This window comes from Oncorhynchus clarkii, chromosome 7 (genome assembly GCF_045791955.1).
Source record: "Oncorhynchus clarkii lewisi isolate Uvic-CL-2024 chromosome 7, UVic_Ocla_1.0, whole genome shotgun sequence".
NCBI classification, from domain to species: Eukaryota; Metazoa; Chordata; class Actinopteri; order Salmoniformes; family Salmonidae; genus Oncorhynchus; species Oncorhynchus clarkii.
The window spans coordinates 25,717,683-25,741,669 of NC_092153.1; the positions used below are offsets into that span (position 1 = coordinate 25,717,683).

The 23,987-nt window shown below is 41.2% G+C and overlaps 1 protein-coding gene across 1 annotated transcript in view; it reads right to left on the bottom strand.

Moving 5' to 3' along the window:
* Nucleotides 1-22,562, bottom strand: part of LOC139413125 (sodium- and chloride-dependent GABA transporter 2-like) — a 41,355-nt gene extending 18,793 nt beyond the window's left edge. Inside the window, exons 1-6 of the mRNA XM_071160203.1 lie at nucleotides 22,349-22,562; nucleotides 19,452-19,699; nucleotides 17,046-17,180; nucleotides 8,199-8,339; nucleotides 3,699-3,786; nucleotides 3,210-3,342 (exon numbers count right to left, since the gene is read on the bottom strand). Coding sequence (XP_071016304.1) covers nucleotides 3,210-3,342; nucleotides 3,699-3,786; nucleotides 8,199-8,339; nucleotides 17,046-17,180; nucleotides 19,452-19,699; nucleotides 22,349-22,452 — 849 coding nt within the window. The 5' untranslated portion in view covers nucleotides 22,453-22,562. The remainder of the gene's footprint in view (nucleotides 1-3,209; nucleotides 3,343-3,698; nucleotides 3,787-8,198; nucleotides 8,340-17,045; nucleotides 17,181-19,451; nucleotides 19,700-22,348) is intronic.
* Nucleotides 22,563-23,987: the final 1,425 nt, after the last annotated feature.

The window sequence follows — 23,987 nt, forward strand, 5'->3', positions numbered from 1 at the left end:
CGTTAAGACCCTAACAGCTTACAGACGGTAGGCAATTAAGGTCACAGTTATTAAAACTTAGGAAACTAAAAAGAGGTCTTTCTACTGACTCTGAAAAACACCAAAAGAAAGATGCCCAGGATCCCTGCTCATCTGTGTGAATGTGCCTTAGGCATGCTGCAAGGAGGCATGAGGACTGCAGATGTGACCAGGGCAATAAATTGTATTGTCTGTACAGTGAGAAACCTAAGACAGCGCTACAGGGAGACAAAACAGACAGCTGATCGTCCTCGCAGTGGCAGACCACATGTATCAACACCTGCACAGGATCGGTACATCCGAACATCACACCAGCGGGACAGGTACAGGATGGCAACAACAACTGCCTGAGTTACAACAGGAACGCACAATCCCGCCATCAGTGCCCAGACTGTCCTCAATAGGCTGAGAGAGGCTGGACTGAGGGCTTGTAGGCCTGTTGTAAGGCAGGTACTCACCAGACATCACCGGCAACAACATTGCCTATGGGCACAAACCCACCGTCGCCGGACCAGACAGGACTGGCAAAAAGTGCTCTTTACTGATGAGTGGCGGTTTTCTCTCAATGGTGATGGCGGGATTTGCGTTCATCGTTGAAGGAATGAGAGTTACACCAAGGTCTGTACTCTGGACCGGGATTGATTTGGAGGTGGAGGGTTCGTCCTGGTCTGGGGCAGTGTGTAACAGCATCATCGGACTTGTTGTCATTGCAGGCAATCAACGCTGTGCGTTACAAGGAGACATCCTCCTCCCTCATGTGGTACCCTTCCTGCAGGCTCATCCTGACATGACCCTCCAGCATGACAATGTCACCAGCCATACTGCTCGTTCTGTGCGTGATTTCCTGCAAGACAGGAATGTCAGTGTTCTGCCATGGCCAGTGAAGAGCCCGGATCTCAATCCCATTGAGCACGTCTGGGACCTGTTGGATCGGTGGGTGAGGGCTAGGGCCATTCCCGCAGAAATGTCCGGGAACTTGCAGGTGCCTTGGTGGAAGAGTGGGGTAACATCTCACAGCAAGAACTGGCAAATCTGGTGCAGTCCATGAGGAGATGCACTGCAGTACTTAATGCAGCTGGTGGCCACACCAGATACTGACTGTTACTTTTAATTCTGACCCCCCTTTGTTCAGGGACACATTATTCAATTTCTGATCGTCACATGTCTGTGGAACTTGTTCAGTTTGTCTCTCAGTTGTTGAATTTTGTTATGTTCATACAAATATTAAAACATGTTAAGTTTGCTGAAAATAAATGCAGTTGACAGTGAGATGACGTTTATTTTTTTGCCGAGTTCATATTCTATATCAGGTATTCCCAAACTGGGGTATACCCAGCTATTCCCAAACTGGGGTACCCCCAGGGGCACGCGCAATGCCGTCGGGGGTACGCCAAATAAAAATGTGATTCACATTTTCAAACAGTACATTTCTTCCAACGGGGCTATACATTTTGGGTGAGGATTTTTTCTCGCCTGAGTAGCCTCGTTGCACTGCCAAATATAAAATTAAACCATCTAGTGTTCAGTGAAATAACAACAATGTCAAATACAGGTAGCCTAGTCAAATAATTAACATCCAATCACATTAACCCTCTCAAGGGAAACGTTCACTCTTGCGAAGACGTTTAGAAATTAAACAAGACAATTTCAAAAAATAAGCCACTGGTGTTTGAGCGAGAATAAAGACAACTTTCGAGTAGTAAGACATGTATTAAAGCAACAGATACCATTAATAAGAAGGGGCTAGAAGAGTCTTATATGTTGCGCTAACGAGTGGCTAGGACAGGCAAGCCCTGTTGTGGAGAACTTAATTATTCCTGCTGCTGCGGATATGGCTGGGACAATGCTGGGGGAAAAGGCCCCAAAAATTATACAGACAATGATTTCATCAAACAACACCTTTTTCAAAATGCATCAGTAACATGGTAGGAGATGTTTTGAAACTATTATTGCTTCGCATACAAGCCAGTGAATTATATGCACTACTGCTGAATGAGTCAGACGTGGCGGGCCTGGCACAGCTTGGTATATGTCCATTACGTTTATGGGGGGGTCAATTAAGGAAGACATCCTCTTCTACAAACCACTGGAAAGTACTGGACAGCTTTGTGACATCAAATGGACTTCGGTGGTCAAGACATGTTGGTATCTGTACTGATGGTGCAAAAGCCATGACATGGAGACACAGTGGAGTGGTAATGAGCATGCAAGCAGTTGCTCCCGACGCCACTTGGGTACACTGCAGCATCCACCGAAAGGCTCTTGCTGACAAGGGAATGCCTGACAGCTTGAAAGACGTTTTGGACACTACAGTGAAAATGACTAACTTTGTTTAAGCCAGGCCCCTGAACTCTTGTGTATTTTCTGCACTATGCAATGATATGGGCAGCGACCATGTAACACTTTTACAACATAAAGAAGTGCGCTGGTTATCAAGGGGCAAAGTATTGACACGTTATTTTGAATTGTGAGACGAGCTTAAAGTTTTCTTTACTGATCATAATTTTCACTTGTCTGACCTCTTGAATGATGACAAGTTTCTCACATGACTGGCCTATCTGGGTGATATTTTTTCTCACCTGAATGATCTGGGTTACAGGGTCTCTCTGCAACTATATTCAAAATTGAGGCTATGATTAAGAAGACACAGGTCTTGCCATCATTGTATGATTTTTGCATGCAAATGAACTCAAGCTTACGGACAATGTCAAATGTCATGTCACGAAGAAATGGTTCATTGACCACAAAATTAACATTTTGCAATGGTCTCCGGACTTGAACACCATTGAATACCTGTGGTTTCAATGGAAGACGGCAGTCAATAAGAGCACACAAAGGACATCAAGTGTCTGGAAAGATTCTGTCTGAAGGAATGGTCTCAGATCCCTCCCCATGTGTTCTCCAATCTCCAAAACATTTTAGAAAAGCCCCAGTGGCGGTATCCTCGCCAGCTGAGGTATTGAAAGGTTTTGCTACCTTTTTGCGGAGAAAATATTACTTGGTAAACAAAATAGTTTTCCTCTCAGCAATTAAGTTAGTATAAAATATTATAATTTCCCCCCCAAAAAATGTAATACAATATAGCTCAGTATTTGAATTATTTATTCTATATCTATCATTTTTTTTGCTAATCTCTGTCAAGGGTGTCAATAATTTCAGACCCCACTGTATGTATGTGTATTTGTGCTCACCTTGCCAGTGGATTTGACCCCCTTCCACACACAGAAGTAGCAGACGACCCAGACTAGCAGTAGACACAGAGCCAGCCTCCAGCTGACTGGCCCCAGCTCATCTGGTCCACTGGACAGCTGCAGGACCTCCCGCCTGGACGGACACACACACACACACACAATTAATAATACCCCCAAATAGATACAAGGCTAAACATGAACCTGTTTAAAGCCACTGTAATGCCAAAGGTAGATTATGATCACTCTACTCTTGGTAAAACTGAACCCCCTTAAACTCAAACCCCTGTTGGAAATGTGACCCTACCTCATCTAAAATGTCTCCAGTCTTCTCTATGTCCCCTAAAACGAACTTTAGCAATTCACGGACACGACATTGTTAATACCTCACATTTTAAAATGCCAGCCAAAAAGCTGCATATAATGCCCCTTTACTTCATTTCTAAGGAAACAAAATGCAGTCGTGTTGTAAGGAACGTGGGCGAGACTCACTCCCAGAACTCGATGACAGGCGAGGTAGCGTTCTCTGGTAGGCCGGTCCCAGAGGTTAGGTTCTGACAGTCAAACAACACACAGGTATCTACAAGACAGACAGAACTTCAACACACGATCACCTTAATGATGTGACTAGGGGGCAGTATTTTCATTTTTGGAAAAAAAACGTTCCCGTAGTAAACGGGACATTTTGTCAGGACAAGATGCTAGAATATGCACATAATTGACAGCTTAGAATAGAAAACACTAACATTTCCAAAACTGTAAAAATATTGTCTGTGAGTATAACAGAACTGATGTTGCAGTGGAAAGCCTGAGAAAAATCCAATCCGGAAGTGGCCCATGTTTTGAAAGCGCTGCGTTCCAATGAGTCCCTATTGAGCAGTGAATGGGCTATCAACCAGATTACTCTTTCTCCGTATTCCCGAAGGTGTCTACAGCATTGTGAAGTAGTTTTACGCATTTATGTTGAAGAATACCCGTAAGTGGCTACATTGCGCAAGTGGTCACCTGATGCGGCCAGAGAGATTCTCGTGTAAAATACAGAGGTAGCCATTACTCCAATCGGTCCAACTGAAAAACTAATTGTCCCGATGGATATATTATCGAATAGATGATATTTGAAAAACACCTTGAGGATTGATTATAAACAACGTCTGCCATGTTTCTGTCGATATTATGGAGCTAATTTGGAATATTTTTCTCCGTTTTCGTGACTGCAATTTCCGGACGATTTCTCAGCCAAACGTGAAGAACAAATGGAGCTATTTCACCTACAAAAATATTTTTTGGGGAAAAAAGTAACATTTGCTATCTAACTGGGAGTCTCGTGAGTAAAAACATGCAAAGCTCAAAGGTAAACAATTTAATTTGATTGCTTTTCTGATTTCCGTGACCAAGTTACCTGCTGCTAGCTGGACAAAATGCTATGCTAGGCTATTGATAAACTTACACAAATGCTTGTCTAGCTTTGGCTGTAAAGCATATTTGGAAAATCTGAGATGACAGGGTGATTAACAAAAGGCTAAGTTGTGTCTCAATATATTTCATTTGTGATTTTCATGAATAGGAATATTTATGGTGGAGTGTTTGGAATCTGATTGATTGATTGCTTGCTTGCTTCTGTGGACAGGTGTCTTTTATACAGGTATCAAGCTGAGATTAGGAGCACCCCCTTTAAGAGTGTGCTCCTAATCTCAGCTCGTTACCTGTATAATAGACACCTGGGAGCCAGAAATCTTTCTGATTGAGAGGGGGTCAAACACTTATTTCCCTCATTAAAATGCAAATCAATTTATAACATTTTTGACATGCGTTTTTCTGGATTTTTTTGTTGTTGTTATTCTGTCCCTCACTGTTCAAATAAACCTACCATTAAAATTAGACTGATCATTTATTTTTCAGTGGCAAAACGTCCAAATAAGCAGGGATCAAATACTTTTTTTCCCTCACTGTATCTATATCCACACTAAAACAAGTCCTATGTCGACATAACCTGAAAGGAAGAAGCAACTGCTCCAAAACCACCATAAAAAATCCAGACTACGGTTGGCAACTGCACAGGGGGACAAAGACCGCACTTTTTGGAGAAATGTCCTCTGGTCTGATGAAACAAAAATAGAACTGTTTGGCCATAATGACCATCGTTATGATTGGAAGAAAAAGGGGGAGGCTTGCAGCATCATGTTGTGGGGGTGCTTTGCTGCAGGATGTCCTGGTGCCCTTCACAAAATAGATGGCATCATGAGGTAGGAAAATTATGTGGATATATTGAAGCAACATCTTAAGACATCAGTCAGGAAGTTAAAGCATGGTCGCAAATGGGTCTTCCAAATGGACAATGACCCCAAGCATACTTTCAAAGTTTTGGCAAAAAAAAGTCAAGGTATTGGAGTGGCCATCACAAAGCCCTGACCTCAATCCCATAGAACATTAGTGGGCAGATCTGAAAAAGCGTGTGTGAGCAAGGAGGCCTAAAAACCTGACTCAGTTACACCAGCTCTGTTAGGAGAAATGGGCCAAAATTCATCCAACTTATTGTGGGAAGCTTGTGGAAGGCTACCCAAAATGTTTGACCCAAGTTAAACAATTTAAAGGCAATGCTACCAAATACTATTATTCTGACGTTTCACATTCTTAAAATGCAGTAGTGATCCTAACTGACCTAAAACAGGGAATGTTCACTAGGATTAAATGTCAGGAATTGTGAAAAACTGAGTTTAAATGTATTTGCTTAAGGTGCACGTAAACTTAAGACTTCCAACTGTATATTTACTGTATTTTTGCATTTTTACAATATTCTGTTTGACATGTATTGAGTCATGTTGAAATATAAAACTTCCATTTTTGCATTTGTGTTACTTTCTTGTTTGAGTACACACAAACAATATACAGTATATCAACAAATTCTTAGTCTTTACACTGAAATAGTTTCTGATAGTAGTGTTTTGAATATGTCACTTTAGTGTGACCTTGGTTGTTCGTTTCATTTGATGTGTATTCATTGATTTGTCTACAGAGTTTCACTTTGAGCAGGGAGTACATGATTTTGATTGCTATGTTTAATTTTGCAAGACGTCTGTGGTTTTTGGGGAAATTGTTTTGTGTATCTTGGATGTAGTTTCAGCAAACGTGCGTTAACCTCTTGAAACTATGGGGGCGCTGTGTCATTATTGGATAAAAAGACGTGCCCGTTTTAAGCGCAATATTTTGTCACGAAAAGATGCTCGACTATGCATGGAATTGACAGCCTTGGAAAGACACAACTCTGACGTCTCCAAAACTGCAAAGATATTATCTGTGCATGCCCCAGAACTAATGCAACAGGCGAAACCAAGATGATGTTTCATACAGGAAATGCCCCGGATTCTGAAGGCGCTGTGTTCCAACGTCTCCTTATATGGCTGTGAATGCGCCAGGAATGAGCCTGCGCTTTCTGTATATTCCCCGAGGTGTCTGCAGCATTGTGACGTGTTTGTAGGCATATCATTGGAAGATTGACCATAAGAGACTACATTTACCTGGTGTCCCGCCCGGTGTCCTGTGTGCGTAATCAGTAAGTCCATGCGCGTTCCATTTCTTCAGAATTGAAAGTAAACTGCCACGATGGATTTTATCGTCGATAGATATGTGAAAAACACCTTGAGGATTGATTCTAAACATCGTTTGCCATGTTTCTGTCGATATTATGGAGTTAATTTGGAAAAAAGTTCGCGTTTTTTTTCTTTTTTTTCTTACCCAAACGTGATGAACAAAACGGAGTGATTAGTCGACACAAATATTTTTTGTAAAACGGAACATTTGCTATCTAACAGAGTCTCCTCATTGAAAACATCTGAAGTTCTTCAAAGGTAAATGATTTTATTTGAATGCTTTTATGTTTTTTTGTGGAAAATGTTGCATGCTGAATGCTAGGCTTAATGCAATGCTAGGCTATCAATACTCTTACACAAATGCTTGTTTAGCTATGGTTCAAAAGCATATTTTGAAAATCTGAGATGACAGTGTTGTTAACAAAAGGCTAAGCTTGAGAGCAAATAGATTAATTTCATTTCATTAGCCATTTTCATGAATAGTTAACGTTGTGTTATGCTAATGAGCTTGCTGATAGATTTACACAATCCTGGATACAGGGGTTTTTTCGTAGCTAAACGTGACGCAGAAAACGGAGCGATTTGTCCTAAACAAATAATCTTTCAGGAAAAACTGAACATTTGCTATCTGAGAGTCTCCTCATTGAAAACATCCGAAGTTCTTCAAAGGTAAATGATTTTATTTGAATGCTTTTCTGTTTTTTTGTGTAAATGTTGCCAGCTGAATGCTAACGCTAAATGCTACGCTAAATGCTACGTTAGCCATCAATACTGTTACACAAATGCTTGTTTTGCAATGGTTGAGAAGCATATTTTGAAAATCTGAGATGACAGTGTTGTTAACAAAAGGCTAAGCTTGAGAGCTAGCATTTTTATTTCATTTCATTTGCGATTTTCATGAATAGTTAACGTTGCGTTATGGTAATGAGCTTGAGTCTGTATTCATGATCCCGGATCCGGGATGGGGAGATCAGAAAGGTTAACAATTGGGAAAAACTGCAATAGCAACTGCCGAAAAACGCGTGTCAACTGCCTTTGGAAGATAAAGAGAAATATTTCAAAGACCTGGGTCAAATAGGTACATAGGCACCTGTAGGTCAAATACTTGGACCGGATAATTGAGCTGCACTTGATTGAGGTTTTCTGGTACAATGGAACCATTGGAATCGTCCCAAAACTGCAAACTCCAACCTAATCAAACACATCTCCAATGCGTTCAAATATTTGACACTAGTTGACATATGTAGGCCTATTTGACATTACCTCTTTGAAAATAAGATAACCCATCAACATCCCCAACTTCCAGTATGGTTCCAGCAAATATTGTGGATGCATAAACAGGGCAGCCGAGTACAGCTTGGCTCAGTTTGACTCAGTGTGAAAATGGTATCAGTACATGGTGTACCTGTGTTCCAGGTGTTGTTGCAGTGGGCCCAGGGCAGCTCTGACTGGAAGCTGTGCACCAGGTAGAAGAGAGCCCAGGCCAGGACCACAATGTAATACACACACCCGTGGAGGATCATCACCTGACTGGCAAAGCCCAGACCTGTGGAAACGCATTCCAAACACTTTATTTATATCTACAAATCACATTCCAGGTCCAGGTCTCTCTTGAAACTAACCTGGTTAAATAAATGAATAAAAACATTACAATCAAGGATTAAAACTTTTTTTTTTAAAGTCACATGAACTCTCATGGATACAAAAGTACCAAAAGTGTCTAAAACTTTGTCAGACCTTTACTGCATGAATAACTTTAGTTACACACCCACACGCACAGGCACTAAGACAACACACACGCACACAGACAGACAAAACCTACACACTCAAACACGGGCAGAGGCACACAGACAAACACGCAGGCACAGGGGGGAAAAAAAAAAACACTGATACATTCTAATGGATACACAGCTATGATTCAAATAAAACTGTTAGTGTGCATTCCCTGTGCTATTTCGTGAACAACGCACAACTTGGCTTTTAACCAATCACCTTGAGTGGTCGTTACTAACCGCTTGATAAAAAACGCTAAAAACAGACACACAAAACTTTAACTCCCATGTAGATCATGGATTAACAAGGGTACAGGTAAACGTGCACATACATTTTAAAGTACATTTGCATAGCTTTTAAGATAAGATTTCACCCTTAATATTTAGGACACACTAAAAGAGCATGAACACGTGCACAGGCAGACGAGTCTAAAAACAATCTGCTAGTACTAAATGTACCAAAACACAGATGCTGCAGCAGTGTTTGTCCCTCTGCTAACACATGGCTCTGTTGGCCATCACACAACTCGCTGTAAACATTCCACGCCTGCTGTCTTATCTGGGCTCTGTGTGTCTGTGCGAGCGTGTACAGAGCATTCGGGAAGGTATTCAGACCCTTTGACCTTTTCCACATTTTGTTACAATTACAGCCTTATTCTAAAATTTGATTAACTGTCCCCCCCCTCCCCCCTCCTCATTAATCTACACACAATATCCCCAAAGCAGGTTTTAGCAAATGTATAATTAAAAAAAATATTACATTTACATCAGTACTTCGACCCTTTACTCAGTACTTTGTTGAAGCACCTTTGGCAGTGATTACAGCCTTGAGTCTTCTTGGGTATGACGCTACCAGCTTGGCACACCTGTATTTGGGGAGTTCAGGTTGGATGGAGAGCATCACTGCACAGCATCTGGTTCTTGGCCACCATGACCAAGGCCCTTCTCCCCTGATTGCTCAGTTTGGCCGGGCGGCCAGCTCTAGGAAGAGTCTTGGTGGTTCCACACTTCTTCCATATCAGAATGATGGAGGCTACTGTGTTATTGGGGACCTTCAATGCTGCAGAAATGTTTTGGTACCCTTCCCCAGATGTGTTCCTTGACACAATTCTGTCTCTGAGCTCTACGGACAGTTGCTTCGACCTCATGGCTTGGTTTTTGCTCTGACATGCACTGTCAACTGTGGGACCTTATATTGACAAGGTGTGTGCCTTTCCACATCATGTCCATTCAACTAAATGTACCACAGGTGGACTCCAATCAAGTTGTAGAAACATCTCTAGGATGATCAATAGAAACAGGATGCACCTGGGCTCAATTTCGAGTCTCATAGCAAAGGGTCTGAATACTTATGTAAATAAAGTATTATTATTATTTGTTTTTTCATAGTAAAAATGTCTAAAAACCTGTTTTCGCTTCGTCATTATGAGGTATTGTGTGTAGATTGAGGATTTTTATTCATTTAATACATTTTAGAATAAGGCTGTAACGTAACAAAATGTGGAAAAAGGGAAGGGATGTGAAAACTTTCCGAATTAACTGTATGTGTGTGTGTGTGTGTGTGTGTACAAGCATGTAAGTGTGTCTGTGCAGCTGTTGGCCATATGGACAGAGAACAGCAGCTGTCTGTATGAGGGGGAGAGGAGGAGGAGGAGGAAGAGGCATGTTTACGTGAACCGGAAAGCTATCCAGAGGCAGAGTTCTAACACCAGCTTGTTTACAAGATAGACTACGTTTACAATGTGTCGACCAGGTGGCTTTGCTAAGAAGCTAGTCATCTGGCTGCACCTGTAGAAAGTACCACACCCAGGTTGTGTTCAGCAGGCAGAGCCGGGGTACCAGTCTATTTGAGCCATCATGCCCCTCCTTGTCATGCAAAACATGTTTGACATGACAAGGAGTGGCAAGGCATGGCATGATGGCACAAACAGACTAGTACCCAGGTTACGAAACGGGACAGAACGGCACAAAAAAAAGAGAAAACGAGGCAATATCTGAACTTAATAAGATATGTTTTCTGTTGTAAAATGTTTCACTATGGTGTTCCCTCATGAACATGTCCCAGGTTGAACAGTTTAGACCAGTGTTAGTCACTAATATTTCAGAGGGAACAACTTTTGTCAAACAAAATCACTTGGTGAGGCGCCATACCCATTGGAGAACGGGAGTTGGAGGGGGTCACAAACTAAAATGGATTAATTGATGATATTAAACTAATTTATACATAATACTTGCACGTATTAACATGGACCTTCAAGCTATTTGATTACCTGATTCTCTACTTTAGGACATTTGGGGATATCAGAAACAAAAAACCTCTGAGACTATCACAGTGCAGGTGCATTTATACGGAGACTTGATTACACACAGGTGGATTGTATTTATCATCATTAGTCATTTAGGTCAACATTGGATCATTCAGAGATCCTCACTGAACTTCTGGAGAGAGTTTACTGCACTGAAAGTAAAGGGGCTTTTGCACGCCCAATTTTTCAGTTTTTGATTTGTTAAAAAAGTTTGAAATATCCAATAAATGTCGTTCCACTTCATGATTGTGTCCCACTTGTTGTTGATTCTTCACAAAAAAATACAGTTTTATATCTTTATGTTTGAAGCCTGAAATGTGGCAAAAGGTCGCAAAGTTCAAGGGGGCCGAATACTTTCGCAAGGCACTGTATGTTTGTTTATGGAGAATCTATTCATTTCCCAAATTCATCACTCTCCCTTCTAAAAAAGTCCTGCACAGCTTGTGTCTTAGATGGAAACAGAAGACACATACTTGTTCCTGAAAGTCTTAGCTTTCAGGGATAGTAATAGCTCCAACCGTTGAAAATCTAGAGCCAAATTCTTGGAAAAAAACTATTTCAAGATGCGCCAGAGGCATTAGAAACGGACACTGATACCACGATTCTATGAACTAAACGGCGTATTCGGCTGACTGAGGAAAACACATTCTTTCAGACTATTGTCACGAGTCACCAATTAAGTCGCCAAGAGACGCAGGCGTCTCGCGAGACAGGCAATGACCGTGCCTGGTTTAGACAATGCAGTTGGGAGTAGTAGGATACAGCGAGACTGAAAAGTATTTCCTAGACTCATCTACTTCTAAAAACGTCTAAGGGAGACGAGGAGACCATTTGAGAATAAGATCAAACGAGAGGGTTGAGTGTAGCTTAGTTTACCTATGCCTCTGCGTCACCTGAACAGTTCAATCTAGAGATGTAGCTATTATCATCATCATCATCAAGTCTGTGGCTTTAACTCATTCATTTCAGTCTGTCCAATCCAACTAAACATAACTTAAACCCTCTCACTGTTTTGTCAAAACAAACAATAACACATGGCATCACAGATGAGTGAGAGTGTGTGTGTGTAAGTCATTAAGGCAGTGGCGACCCCTCATTCAGGGCAGGTGGGGGTAGAGCCTGTTTTGCATGACATTAAGGGAAAGATAAGTGTCTCCACTCCAGGGAATGGTCAATGTGTGTAACACATCGATCTAATCAGGTCGTGTGGAAGCATTACAGGTTGTCAGCATGACACTGCATTCGAATCAATTCAAATTTTATTCATCAAGTACGGCATGTATAAAAGGTGCGTGTGTGTGTGTGTGTGTGTGTATACGTGTGTGTGTACGTGCGTATGACTTGAGTTACATAATCCATTGGATTACTTGAAATGAGTAACGCAAATTGATAATTTTTGGATTACTTCATTGGTTAGCCAGATGTAAACTAGTCAAAGTTTGCAAAAACACGTGGATATTTCTGCAAAGATTTTAGTGTGCTTTTTCCCGCTGAAACAAATTTAGCGGAGTAAATTTATGACTTGTTATGTGTGTCATCCCAGTGCTTAGGAAGTGAACAGGAAGGAGCTGTGTTGACAAATCAAAAAATGCCTTTTGAAATAATAATCCTGATGAAATTTGGGATGATTCAAGTCTCATTAAGTAAGGGTCTGACTTCAGTTTTGGTTAAAAGGTTTCTGTGGAAAGCCACCAAGGAGCAAATTTAGCAACAACAACAAAAATATTCCACATAGATTAGAACAGAAGAGCAAAGCTTCCAATGACTGAAATGGAGTGAATAGAATGTTATCAAACACATGCAAACCATGTGTTTGATGTATTCGATACCATTCCATCTACTTCGTTCTATGAGCCAGTCCTCCCCAATTACAGTGCCACCGGCCACCTGTGGCTGCCACTGAAAGGTACACTACGATTAGCCAATGATCTTTCTCACAGGCTACAAGTGAAGACGGACACATCGTCCTTATCCAATTCCGAGGCGCATATTGGAGATATTGGAAAAACTGTCCATATTTACTTTTTGTCAGCCAACAAGATGAGTAGGCCTAATGAACAGCAAAAGCACTAGCCTATCTCAATCTACTATCCCCCATAGTACCAAAGTTGACCTTTTCTATTCTGTGCCAGAAACAAATATTCCAAACATAATCTGGGACAGTTGTAAGCAATGAGGTTGACACAACAGCAAAACATTTTGTAAGCAATGAGGTTGACGTAAAAGAACAGAATGTTTAGCTTAAATTGTTGGTAAACTATTAGGCTATTTCTTCACATTATAAGTGCAGCAATGCGCACACAGCAGTAGGATATCAGCATGAATGTTCCAAAATGCAATCAATTAGCTGGAAAACACCATTCTAAAAGTGACCGAAATGTGATTGTGCATTTTTATGGTGAAAATGATCTTCCCCAAACATGAAACTCACGTGCTGCATATGTATGCCAGTTAGGCTCTACACTAGAGGTTGACCGATTAATCGGAATTGCTGATTAATTAGGGCCGATTTCAAGTTCATAACAATCGGGAATCTGTATTTATTTTTATTTTTTTTACACCTTTGTTTAACTAGGCAAGTCAGTTAACTTCTTGAGAATACTTGACACGCAGACGTCCCAAGTATGCCCCTGGAAATGCAAATGCGCTACGCTAAATGCTAAATGTACTCGTTACAACTCAATCTTTGATCAAAATTCACAAGCAGGGTATTGAATTAAAGCTACACTCGTTGTGAACCTAGCCAGCAAGTCAGATTTTTAAAATGCTTTTCGGCGAAAGCATCAGAAGCTATTATCTGATAGCATGCACCCCCCAAAATGCCAGCTCGACACGTAAACAACAGATTTTGCGATAGCCGGCGCTACCCAAAACGCAGAAATAAAATATAAAACATTCATTACCTTAGACGAGCTTCTTTCTTGGCACTCCTATATGCCCCATAAACATCACTATTGGGTCTTTTTTTCGTTTAAATCGGTCCATATATACCCAAAATAGCTTTGTATGGAAGTTGTGTCATTCAGAAAAAATCATCGTTTTTAAACGCTGCGTAATTTTTTAAAATTAAAAAAGTCGACGATAAACTTTCACAAAACACTTCGAAATCCTTTTGTAATCCAACTTTAGGTATTAGTAAACGTTTATAATCTATCAAAATGATTACAGGGCGATGTCTCTTCAATAGGTCTTCACTTCAAAAACAATGCCATCTGATCTCTCCCTCAACTGCATCCGGGTGAAGACTGGGAAAATGGAGGTCAGACAGAAGGATTTTCCAACAATTAATTCAATTGAAAATTAGGACAATGGCGCCATCGTGCGGAATTTGTATGAATTGCAGGCAGATTCCCATTAAATTCTGTTCTCTTTTAACAACTGGTGGAAGTGACTTATGGAAATTATTTTTTGCTTTCAGAGAGCAGTTTTTCTTGCGTTTTTCAATGAAACACACGATCTGTTATAGTCACAGCCGTGATTTAACCAGTTTTATAAACTTCAGAGTGTTTTCTATCCACACATACTAATCATATGCATATACTATATTCCTGGCATGAGTAGCAGGACGCTGAAAAGTTGCGCGATTTTTAACAGAATTTTCAAAAAAGGAGGGGGTAGAAGTAAGAGGTTAGAACACATTCTTATTTTCAATAACATCCTAGGAACGGTGGGTTAACTGCCTTGTTCAGGGGCAGAATGACAGATTTTCACCTTTTCAGCTCTGGGATTCAATCTTGCAATCTTACGGTTAACTAGTTCAACGCTCTAACCACCTGCCTCTCAATGCACTCCATGTGGATCCTGCCTGTTATGCGAATGCAGTAGAACCCAAGGTAAGTTGCTAGCTAGCATTAAACTTATCTTATAAAAAACAATCAATCAATCACTAGTTAACTACAAATGGTTGATGATATTACTAGTTTATCTAGCGTGTCCTGCGTTGGATATAATCGATGCAACACTGGGGGATGATTTAACAAAAGCGCATTTGTTAAAAAAGCACAATCGTTGTACGACTGTACCTAACCATTAACACCAATGCCTTTCTTAAAATCAATACACAGAAGTATATATTTTTAAACCTCCATATTTAGCTAAAAGAAATCCAGGTTAGCAAGCAATATTAACCAGGTGAAATTGTGTCACTTCTCTTGCGTTCATTGCACGCAGAGTCAGGGTATATGCAACAGTTTGGGCAGCCTGGCTCATTGCGAACTAAATTGCCAGAATTTTACCTAATTATGACATAACATTGAAGGTTGTACAATGTAACAAGAATATATAGACTTAGGGATGCCACCCGTTAGATAAAATATTGAACGGTTCTGTATTTCACTGAAATAATAATCGTTTAGTTTTTTTCGAAATGATAGTTTCCGGATTCCACCATATTAATGACCAACGGCTCGTATTTCTGTGTTATTATGTTATAATTAAGTCTATGATTTGATATTTGATAGAGCAGTCTGACTGAGTGATGGTAGGCAGCAGCAGGCTCGTAAGCATTCATTCAAACAGCACTTTCGTGCGTTTTTCCAGCAGCTCTTCACAAGCACAGTGCTGTTTATGACTTCAAGCCTATCAGCCTAATGGCTGGTGTAACCGATGTGAAATGGCTGGCTAGTTAGCGGGGTGCGCGCTAATAGCGTTTCAAACTTCACTCGCTCTGAGTCTTGGAGTAGTTATTCCCCTTGCTCTGCAAGGGCCTCGGCTTTTGTGGAGCGATGGGTAACGCTGCTTCGAGGGTGGCTGTTGTCGATGTGTTCCTGGTTCGAGCCCAGGTAGGGGTGAGGAGAGGGACGGAAGTTATACTGTTACACTGGCAATACTAAAGTGCCTATAAGAACATCCAATAGTCAAAAGGTATATGAAATACAAATGGTAGAGAGAGAAATAGTCCTATAAATACTATATTAACGACAACCTAAAACCTCTTACCTTGGAATATTGAAGTATCATGTTAAAAGGAACCACCAGCTTTCATATGTTCTCATGTTCTGAGCAAGGAACTCAAACATTAGCTTTTTTTTTTTTTACATGGCACATATTGCACTTTTACTTCTCCAACACTTTAATTTTTCATTATTTAAACCAAATTGAACATGTTTCATTATTTATTTGAGGCTAAATTGATTTTTATTGATGTATTATATTAAGTTAAAATAAGTGTTCATTCAGTATTGTTGGAATTGTTTTTTTTTTTTTTTTTTTGTAATAATGACATTTTTTTAATCGCCTTTTTCTGGCCCTCCAATAATCGGTATTAGCGTTGAAAAATCATAATCGGTCGACCTCTACTCTACACCCCTTGTAAATTGCATTAATGTGCTTAATTTTAAGAAGTTAATTTGGCCACTTTAGTTGTGATACAAACCTCATTAAAATATATAGGCATATGGGCTACATGAGGTGTGTGACTATGATTTGAACAAAACGTCACAAATTAAAAGGAATGTGCTGTTTCTTGCCTTACTGCACACAAGCTGGGCATCATTCACAAGTGATAGGCTAATATTGTCACCCATCAGACTATTCCTGATTTAATCTTATCTTTACATATACTAAATAATATACGCTTTTTATTTAGAATGGACCATTATCATCCACCTGTCTTGAAACAGGGGCAGGGGAAAAAAATATATGTCATCTATCCAATTAAATAGTGAATGGAGGATGCATTTCCCATGGTTCATTTTCATGCTAGCCAGGTAGGCTATACTCCTGTTGTGCTTCTCTTCAATGTGCTTAATATTAGGAAAGTTGAGAAATAAATATAGTAGGCCTAGCCATTAGAAAGCTGATGGGAGCCTCCTCTTTTTAATAGAGGCCATCACTCTGTTTTCTCACGCAATTGCATAGCCTATAAAAATGTTGCGCAACATCAGCTCATGGGCTCTCATTATGTTTGATTCGATTTGCAATGACATTTGCATTGCTGTCAGAGTGATTAGAGGGACAATAGAGTGCTGAATACCCAGCAGTTAGCAACTTTGGTAGGTTACTAATGACCATCAGCAGCATCAGAGCTTGGAGAAGCCTAATTACAGTGACTAAATGGTCACATGGAGTTTGACTGCCGTCGTGATTCGTGTCCGCTGTTGTGGCGGTAATACGGTCACCGCAACAGCCCAATTTGTGCGTGGATGTATACCTTGGGGTGGTGTGTGTTTGTACCTCCGAACAGTGGGCAGATGCTCCTCCAGGCACTGACCCCTCCCAGGCTGGTATACTGACCCAGAGAGGTCTCCATCAGGAAGAGCGGAACACCACACAGAACCAGAAACAACAGGTAGGGCACAAAGAACACACCTGAGAGAGAGAGGGAGGGGGATGTATGAACACAGATAAAGAGACGTATAATATACAGTGAGGAAAAAGGATTTAGTCAGCCACCAATTGTGCAAGTTCTCCCACTTAAAAATATGAGAGGCCTGTAATTTTAATCATAGGTACACTTCAACTATGAAAGACAAAATGAGAATAAAAATCCAGAAAATCACATTGTAGGATTTTTTTATGAATTGATTTGCAAATTATGGTGGAAAAAAAGTATTTGGTCACCTACAAACAAGCAAGATTTCTGGCTCTCACAGACCTGTAACTTCTTCTTTAAGAGGCTCCTCTGTCCTCCACTCGTTACCTGTATTAATGGCACCTGTTTGAACTTGTTATCAGTATAAAAGACACCTGTCCACAACCTCAAACAGTCACACACCAAACTCCACTATGGCCAAGACCAAAGAGCTGTCAAAGGACACCAGAAACAAAATTGTAGACCTGCACCAGGCTGGGAAGACTGAATCTGCAATAGGTAAGCAGCTTGGTTTGAAGAAATCAACTGTGGGAGCAATTATTAGGAAATGGAAGACATACAAGACCACTGATAATCTCCCTCGATCTGGGGCTCCACGCAAGATTTCACCCCGTGGGGTCAAAATGATCACAAGAACGGTGAGTAAAAATCCCAGAACCACACGGGGGGACCTAGTGAATGACCTGCAGAGAGCTGGGACCAAAGTAACAAAGCCTACCATCAGTAACACACTATGCCGCCAGGGACTCAAATCCTGCAGTGCCAGACGTGTCCCCATGCTTAAGCCAGTACATGTCCAGGCCCGTCTGAAGTTTGCTAGAGAGCATTTGGATGATCCAGAAGAAGATTAGGAGAATGTCATATGGTCAGATGAAACCAAAATATAACTTTTTGGTAAAATCTCAACTCGTCGTGTTTGGAGGACAAAGAAGGCAGAGTTGCATCCAAAGAACACCATACCTACTGTGAAGCATGGGGGTGGAAACATCATGCTTTGGGGCTGTTTTTCTGCAAAGGGACCAGGACGACTGATCCGTGTGAAGGAAAGAATGAATGGGGCCATGTATCGTGAGATTTTGAGTGAAAACCTCCTCCATCAGCAAGGGCATTGAAGATGAAACGTGCCTTGGTCTTTCAGCATGACAATGATCCCAAACACACCGCCCGGGCAACAAAGGAGTGGCTTCGTAAGAAGCATTTCAAGGACCTGGAGTGGCCTAGCCAGTCTCCAGATCTCAACCCCATAGAAAATCTTTGGAGGGTTGAAAGTCTGTGTTGCCCAGCAACAGCCCCAAAACATCACTGCTCTAGAGGAGATCTGCATGGAGGAATGGGCCAAAATACCAGCAACAGTGTGTGAAAATCTTGTGAAGACTTACAGAAAACGTTTGACCTCTGTCATTGCCAACAAAGGGTATATAACAAAGTATTGAGATAAACTTTTGTTATTGACCAAATACTTATTTTCCACCATCATTTGCAAATAAATTCATTAAAAAATCCTACAATGTGATTTTCTGGATTTTTTTCCTTCTCATTTTGTCTGTCATAGTTGAAGTGTACCTATGATGAAAATTACAGGCCTCATCTTTTTAAGTGGGAGAACTTGCACAATTGGTGGCTGACTAAATACTTTTTTGCCCCACTGTATGGGAGACAGAGGAAGGAAGGGGTAGTCATAAAAACATCATGTCAACACCTATTATTTCACACAGAGTGAGTCCATGGAACTTATTATGTGATTTCTTAAGTCAAATTTTACTCCTGAACTAATTTAGGTTTGCCTAAACAAAAGAGGGTGAATACTTATGCAACAACTATATTTTAGTTATTTAATTAGTATTCATTTGTAAAAAAAAATCTATGGAATTTTATTTCCACTAACATTGTGGAATATTTTGTGTCGATCAATTGCAAAAAATAAAATCACAATTAAATCTATTTCCATCCCACTTTGTAACGCAACATAATGTGAAAAAATCCAAGGTGGGTGAACACTTATCATACCAACTGTACATGTAGGCCTACTTTAGTCTCGTGACAGACTCTTACCCTAACATTTAACTCTGGGTTCCAAGATGAGGCCTACATAGTGTTATGTCTGTACAGTAGGAAGTCACGTGAGATGTTATTCTTACAGTGGTTGACCCTAGGGTTATTTTACGGCGCCCACTTTCTGTATTGTTCCGTTGACATTATGATTAAAAAGCGTACAGTTAGCTCTGTCATCTGTGGTAACGTCTTTCCTTCAAAACTTAGTTTCTCACCTCCTCCGTTCTTGTAGCACAGGTAGGGGAATCTCCACACGTTGCCCAGGCCTATGATCTGTCCCGCCACAGCCAGCAGGAACTCTGCCTTGCTGGCCCACTGGCCCCGGGCCTGCAGGCCTTCCACTTTCCCGGCCTCCAGACCCTTCTTGCTCTTCATGTGCAGGCCAATGTTCAGCAACACACCTCCCTGCTCCGGAGTAGGCTGGGTCGACATGACGGGATCCGGTAGAGATACACACACACCCCTACAGAAAGAGAGGGGATGGATGAGAATAAGGCAGCCATATGGGAAAAATATGAATTAGGCTAGAGTTAGTGAGATAGAGAGAGAGAGATGGCAGGGAGCTTGCATCTCTAACAGCGACGATGAATGACCATTGAGGAGCCATTAGTGGGAAAAACAAAGTAAAAATACAAATTTGGCTACAGAATGAGAGAGAGGGTTAACATGAGTGCTTACATCTCTGCCGCCTGCGATGGACAGACCAACAACCTTAGTAGGGCGCTTCTCTGACGGTTGGGCCTGCCTGCGTAACTTATCTGTACCTCCCTTCTCATGGCCCGCCCTGTGTCGGGTGTGTGTCTGCTATCTGACTTCCTCAGGCTACACAAGGTCTACGTTCCAAATGGCACCCTATTCAAAAGTGGCGCACTATGTAGGAAATAAGGTGCCATTTGGGACGCAGACAAGGTCTAGAAGGTGTTTGTACATGTGTGTTTGGTGTTTCGGGGGGCTGTCAACAACTAACTGTAAATCGTGATTTAAATACATGTCCAAGTCGTAGACTGGCACCACATTACCTCCTGTGCCACGCATCAATTCTGCAGTCTGTATGTAAACATGAGCAACTCCATTCCTAACCCCCCCCCCCCCCCCCCCCCCCCCCCTCCTCCTCCTATCCCACCCCACCCCACACCATAGAGCTCGACCAGCTTGTAGGCCAAAAATGCAGAACTGATTCAGCCATTACTATGGGCAAAATGAATGGGAAAAGAAAAAGACACACACAGAGATTGAATTTGAATATCTACTAACCCCCCTCCCCCCTATAGCAACTCAGCTCAGCTTCCTTTCTCAATGTACAGTGGGTATCATAAGTACCTCCAAACCCCCAAAAATAAGGTTTGAGGTCCTTTGTAGCTCAGTTGGTAGAGCACGATGCGTGTAATGCTAGGGCAGTGGGTTGGATTCCTGGGAACACCCATGCATAAAATGTATGCAACTGTAAGTCCCTTTTTTGATAAAAGCGTCTGCTAAATGGCAAATATTATAATATTAACACAGGCCTATAAGTTCTTATGAGAAAATATCAGTCAGAACATGATCTTTAATAATTATAAAGCCCTTCATTTTCCAATAGGCTTTGTCTAACGAACCATGGCATACTTTAAAATTGTTTTATTTACTTAACCTTTATTTAACTAGGCAAGCCAGTTAAGAACAAATTATTATTTACAATGACGGCCTACCGGGGAACAGTGGGTTAACTGCCTTGTTCAATGGCAGAACGACAGATTTGTACCTTGTCAGCAGTGTTGCCAACTTAGCGAGTATTCAGACCCCTCTAGCAACACATTTTCAAAAAAGAGACTAGCGACAAATCTAGCGACTTTTTCTGGTGTTATTGGGACTCTGACGTGAAAGCACGTATCGTTTTTACTCTTCTTAACGAGCAGCGGGTTCTACCGGGGGTCCCAAAGCACTCACAGGCGGCCCAGTCCTCTCGCACCAGTCCCTCCCAGCTGCAGTCAGAGCAGGAGATGTTCACCCCTCCACATCCAGACTGCAAATGAATCACGCATGCGGGAAGCAACCGTTGGCTGATACCGCCCTGAATGTAAATGTACTTTTTTTTATTTGTATAAATAAAATAAAAATAAAAAACGAAGTAACTCCGTCAGTGTCTCTTGCCCAAATAAAAGAGGAGGGCTGGAATTGTGACATAAAAAAAAACAAGAATCAACAGAAGAAATGTTTAGAACTACAAATAAACTATTTAGCGTGTTTTTACTCACCTTTTGTCTCTCCTACAGCCTCCATCACAATTACATGCACATGGTCAATTATGCAAATTAGGCAATGACGTCATTTGGCGACTTAGAGCGACTTTTAGGACAACCAATAGCTACTTTCCTTACTCTGGAGTTGGCAACACTGCTCGTCAGCTCCAGGATTCGATCCACTAGGCTATCTGCCTCCCCGATTTACTGCCTAGACTTAGTGCCTAGGAAAGACACCGTGCTTCTACACCTGCATTGCTTGCTGTTTGGGTTTTAGGCACAGCACGTTTAGGTTTCTGTACAGCACTTTGAGATATCAGCTGATGTACGAAGGGCTATATAAATACATTTGATTTGGACATTACATTGCTTTTTCTATTGTCAGTTGGGTTACTCAAACTGCAACTGTCATGTTACCACTGCCTTTGGTTGTTACGTGTGTCTAGTGAGATAGTGATGATAGTCAAGTATCTATATAACCCTGCTTTTTACGGTCTCCGATATAACATTTCCAGGATGCATATAGATTGAGGGACAGAGAGAGCAAAGGCACATGTTCAACACTAGGAGGAATTTCACCGTTTACAACGGATATGCAATAGCCTAGTCAGAAGACACAGGTCCCATTTTTGCATCCTTTTATACAATCAAGACACAGAGCTAGATAGAGGCGTAGCTTGCAATTATTTTTGGGCTACAGTGTAGTCGCTGTAGCTACACTATTAGGCTAGAGGCGTAGTTTGCAATGATTTTTGGACTAGTGTGGCCGCTGTTGCTACACTATTAATATCTGTAACAGTTCGCATTTGGCCATTAACGATACACAACGAGAACATTTGCTTAGCTTTCCTATCAAGTGCAAAAGTAGTTAGTGAAAAAAAACGTACTTGTACCTGGTATGATAGCTTACAATGGATGTAGAGACGGATCTCCACAACATGCCTTCCTTGCGCCTTTCATAACACACTTCACGGGCAACACAAATAGTTGTGAGCATATGAGAACGAATGTAAAACGGTGAACTTTAGAATTACTGGGTTAATCATTTATAATAATCAGGTTTCATTTGGTACGGTTATCGAAAACTTTCATACGCCATACAACAGCGCAGATGAAACCACGCAAATAAATAGCCTAAAAACAATGCGTTTTTCGTGGTCAACATTTAGCATTTCACAAGGATTACGACCGCGGTTATTTTAGCCTACCTAATTCCGAAGAGCAGCCTATACATTTGCTGCGTTCACGTGCTATTCGGAACTAGGAAACACTTAAATGTCCGACTTGCTAACTGGTTGTAGTTATACGCGTGCCGCGTTCAATCAGTAACAATTCCGGGTTTGTCTGAGTTTAAGTTTCCGACTAGCCCTTGAACGCAGCATTAGAAGCCGAAAGACGTTCACCAGTAGCGGGTCCTACAGCACTTACACCTCGGTCACAAAGAACAGTCGCCAATGCTAGAAACCCTTCAAGGCGAAAGGCATGAGTGTTACACAGGGAATAATGCGTCTTGCTGGGGTTCCTTTTGCCTGCTATATTTTTTATATTTTAAATTCTCCTCTAAAATAAAAAATATTGTAGTTATGAAGTTACAGTAACAGAATATGACTACAGTAGTGTTGCAGTCTATTTGCAAAATGACCACAGTTGAAGTACAGTTGACTTGCAAGCGTACTGCAGTAGACAGCACAGGTGATCTTCTATGGACCATAAGTGAATACACAACTAGTCTGATACTATTATTGTAGACATGAACACACACACACACACACACACACACACAATTAATAATACCCCCAATAGATACAAGACTGAGCATGAACTTGTTTAAAGCCACTGTAATGCCAAAGGTAGATTATGATCACTCTACTCTTGGTAAAACCGAACCCCCCTATAATCAAACCCCTGTTGGAACTGGGACTCTACCTCATCTTTAATGTCCTTCTCGTCTCCAGGCTTCTCTGAGTCGCCTAATATGTACTTTGGCAATTCACAATCCTCTTCGCAATCCAAATGAGGCATTGTTCCGTGAAAGAAGGGACTTGTATAGGGTATTGTTAACCTAATTATTATTGTTTTATTTTATTTATTTTGTACAGGGGGAGGCAGGTAGCCTAGTGGTTAAAAGTATTTGGCCAGTAATAACCAAATATTATTTTCTAATTTTTCCCCTTTTTTCTAGTTGTCATGCAATTGTCAATAGTGTTCACACTGCACTTAGCCTAGGGTTTAGCCCTCCTTAGCCCTGGACTAAGATAGCTTTTAGCCCTGGGCTAAGCAACTGCTTACAATTGCATATATTAAATGTAGGATAGCGCCAACCTTAGCCCAGGGTGAGCCAATCACAGTCCCCTAATTTGAATATTCTACTCCAGAAAAGTGACAGTCGGTTTCAGTTAGCCCTGCTTATGTGAACACATGCTAAGCTAGCCCATGGTCAGTCTTAGCCAAGGGCTAAGAACAATGCAGTGTGAAAAGGCCTGAATAACTGTGCACTGAGTGGATTGAACTCTAAGCCTTTCAAACATTTCT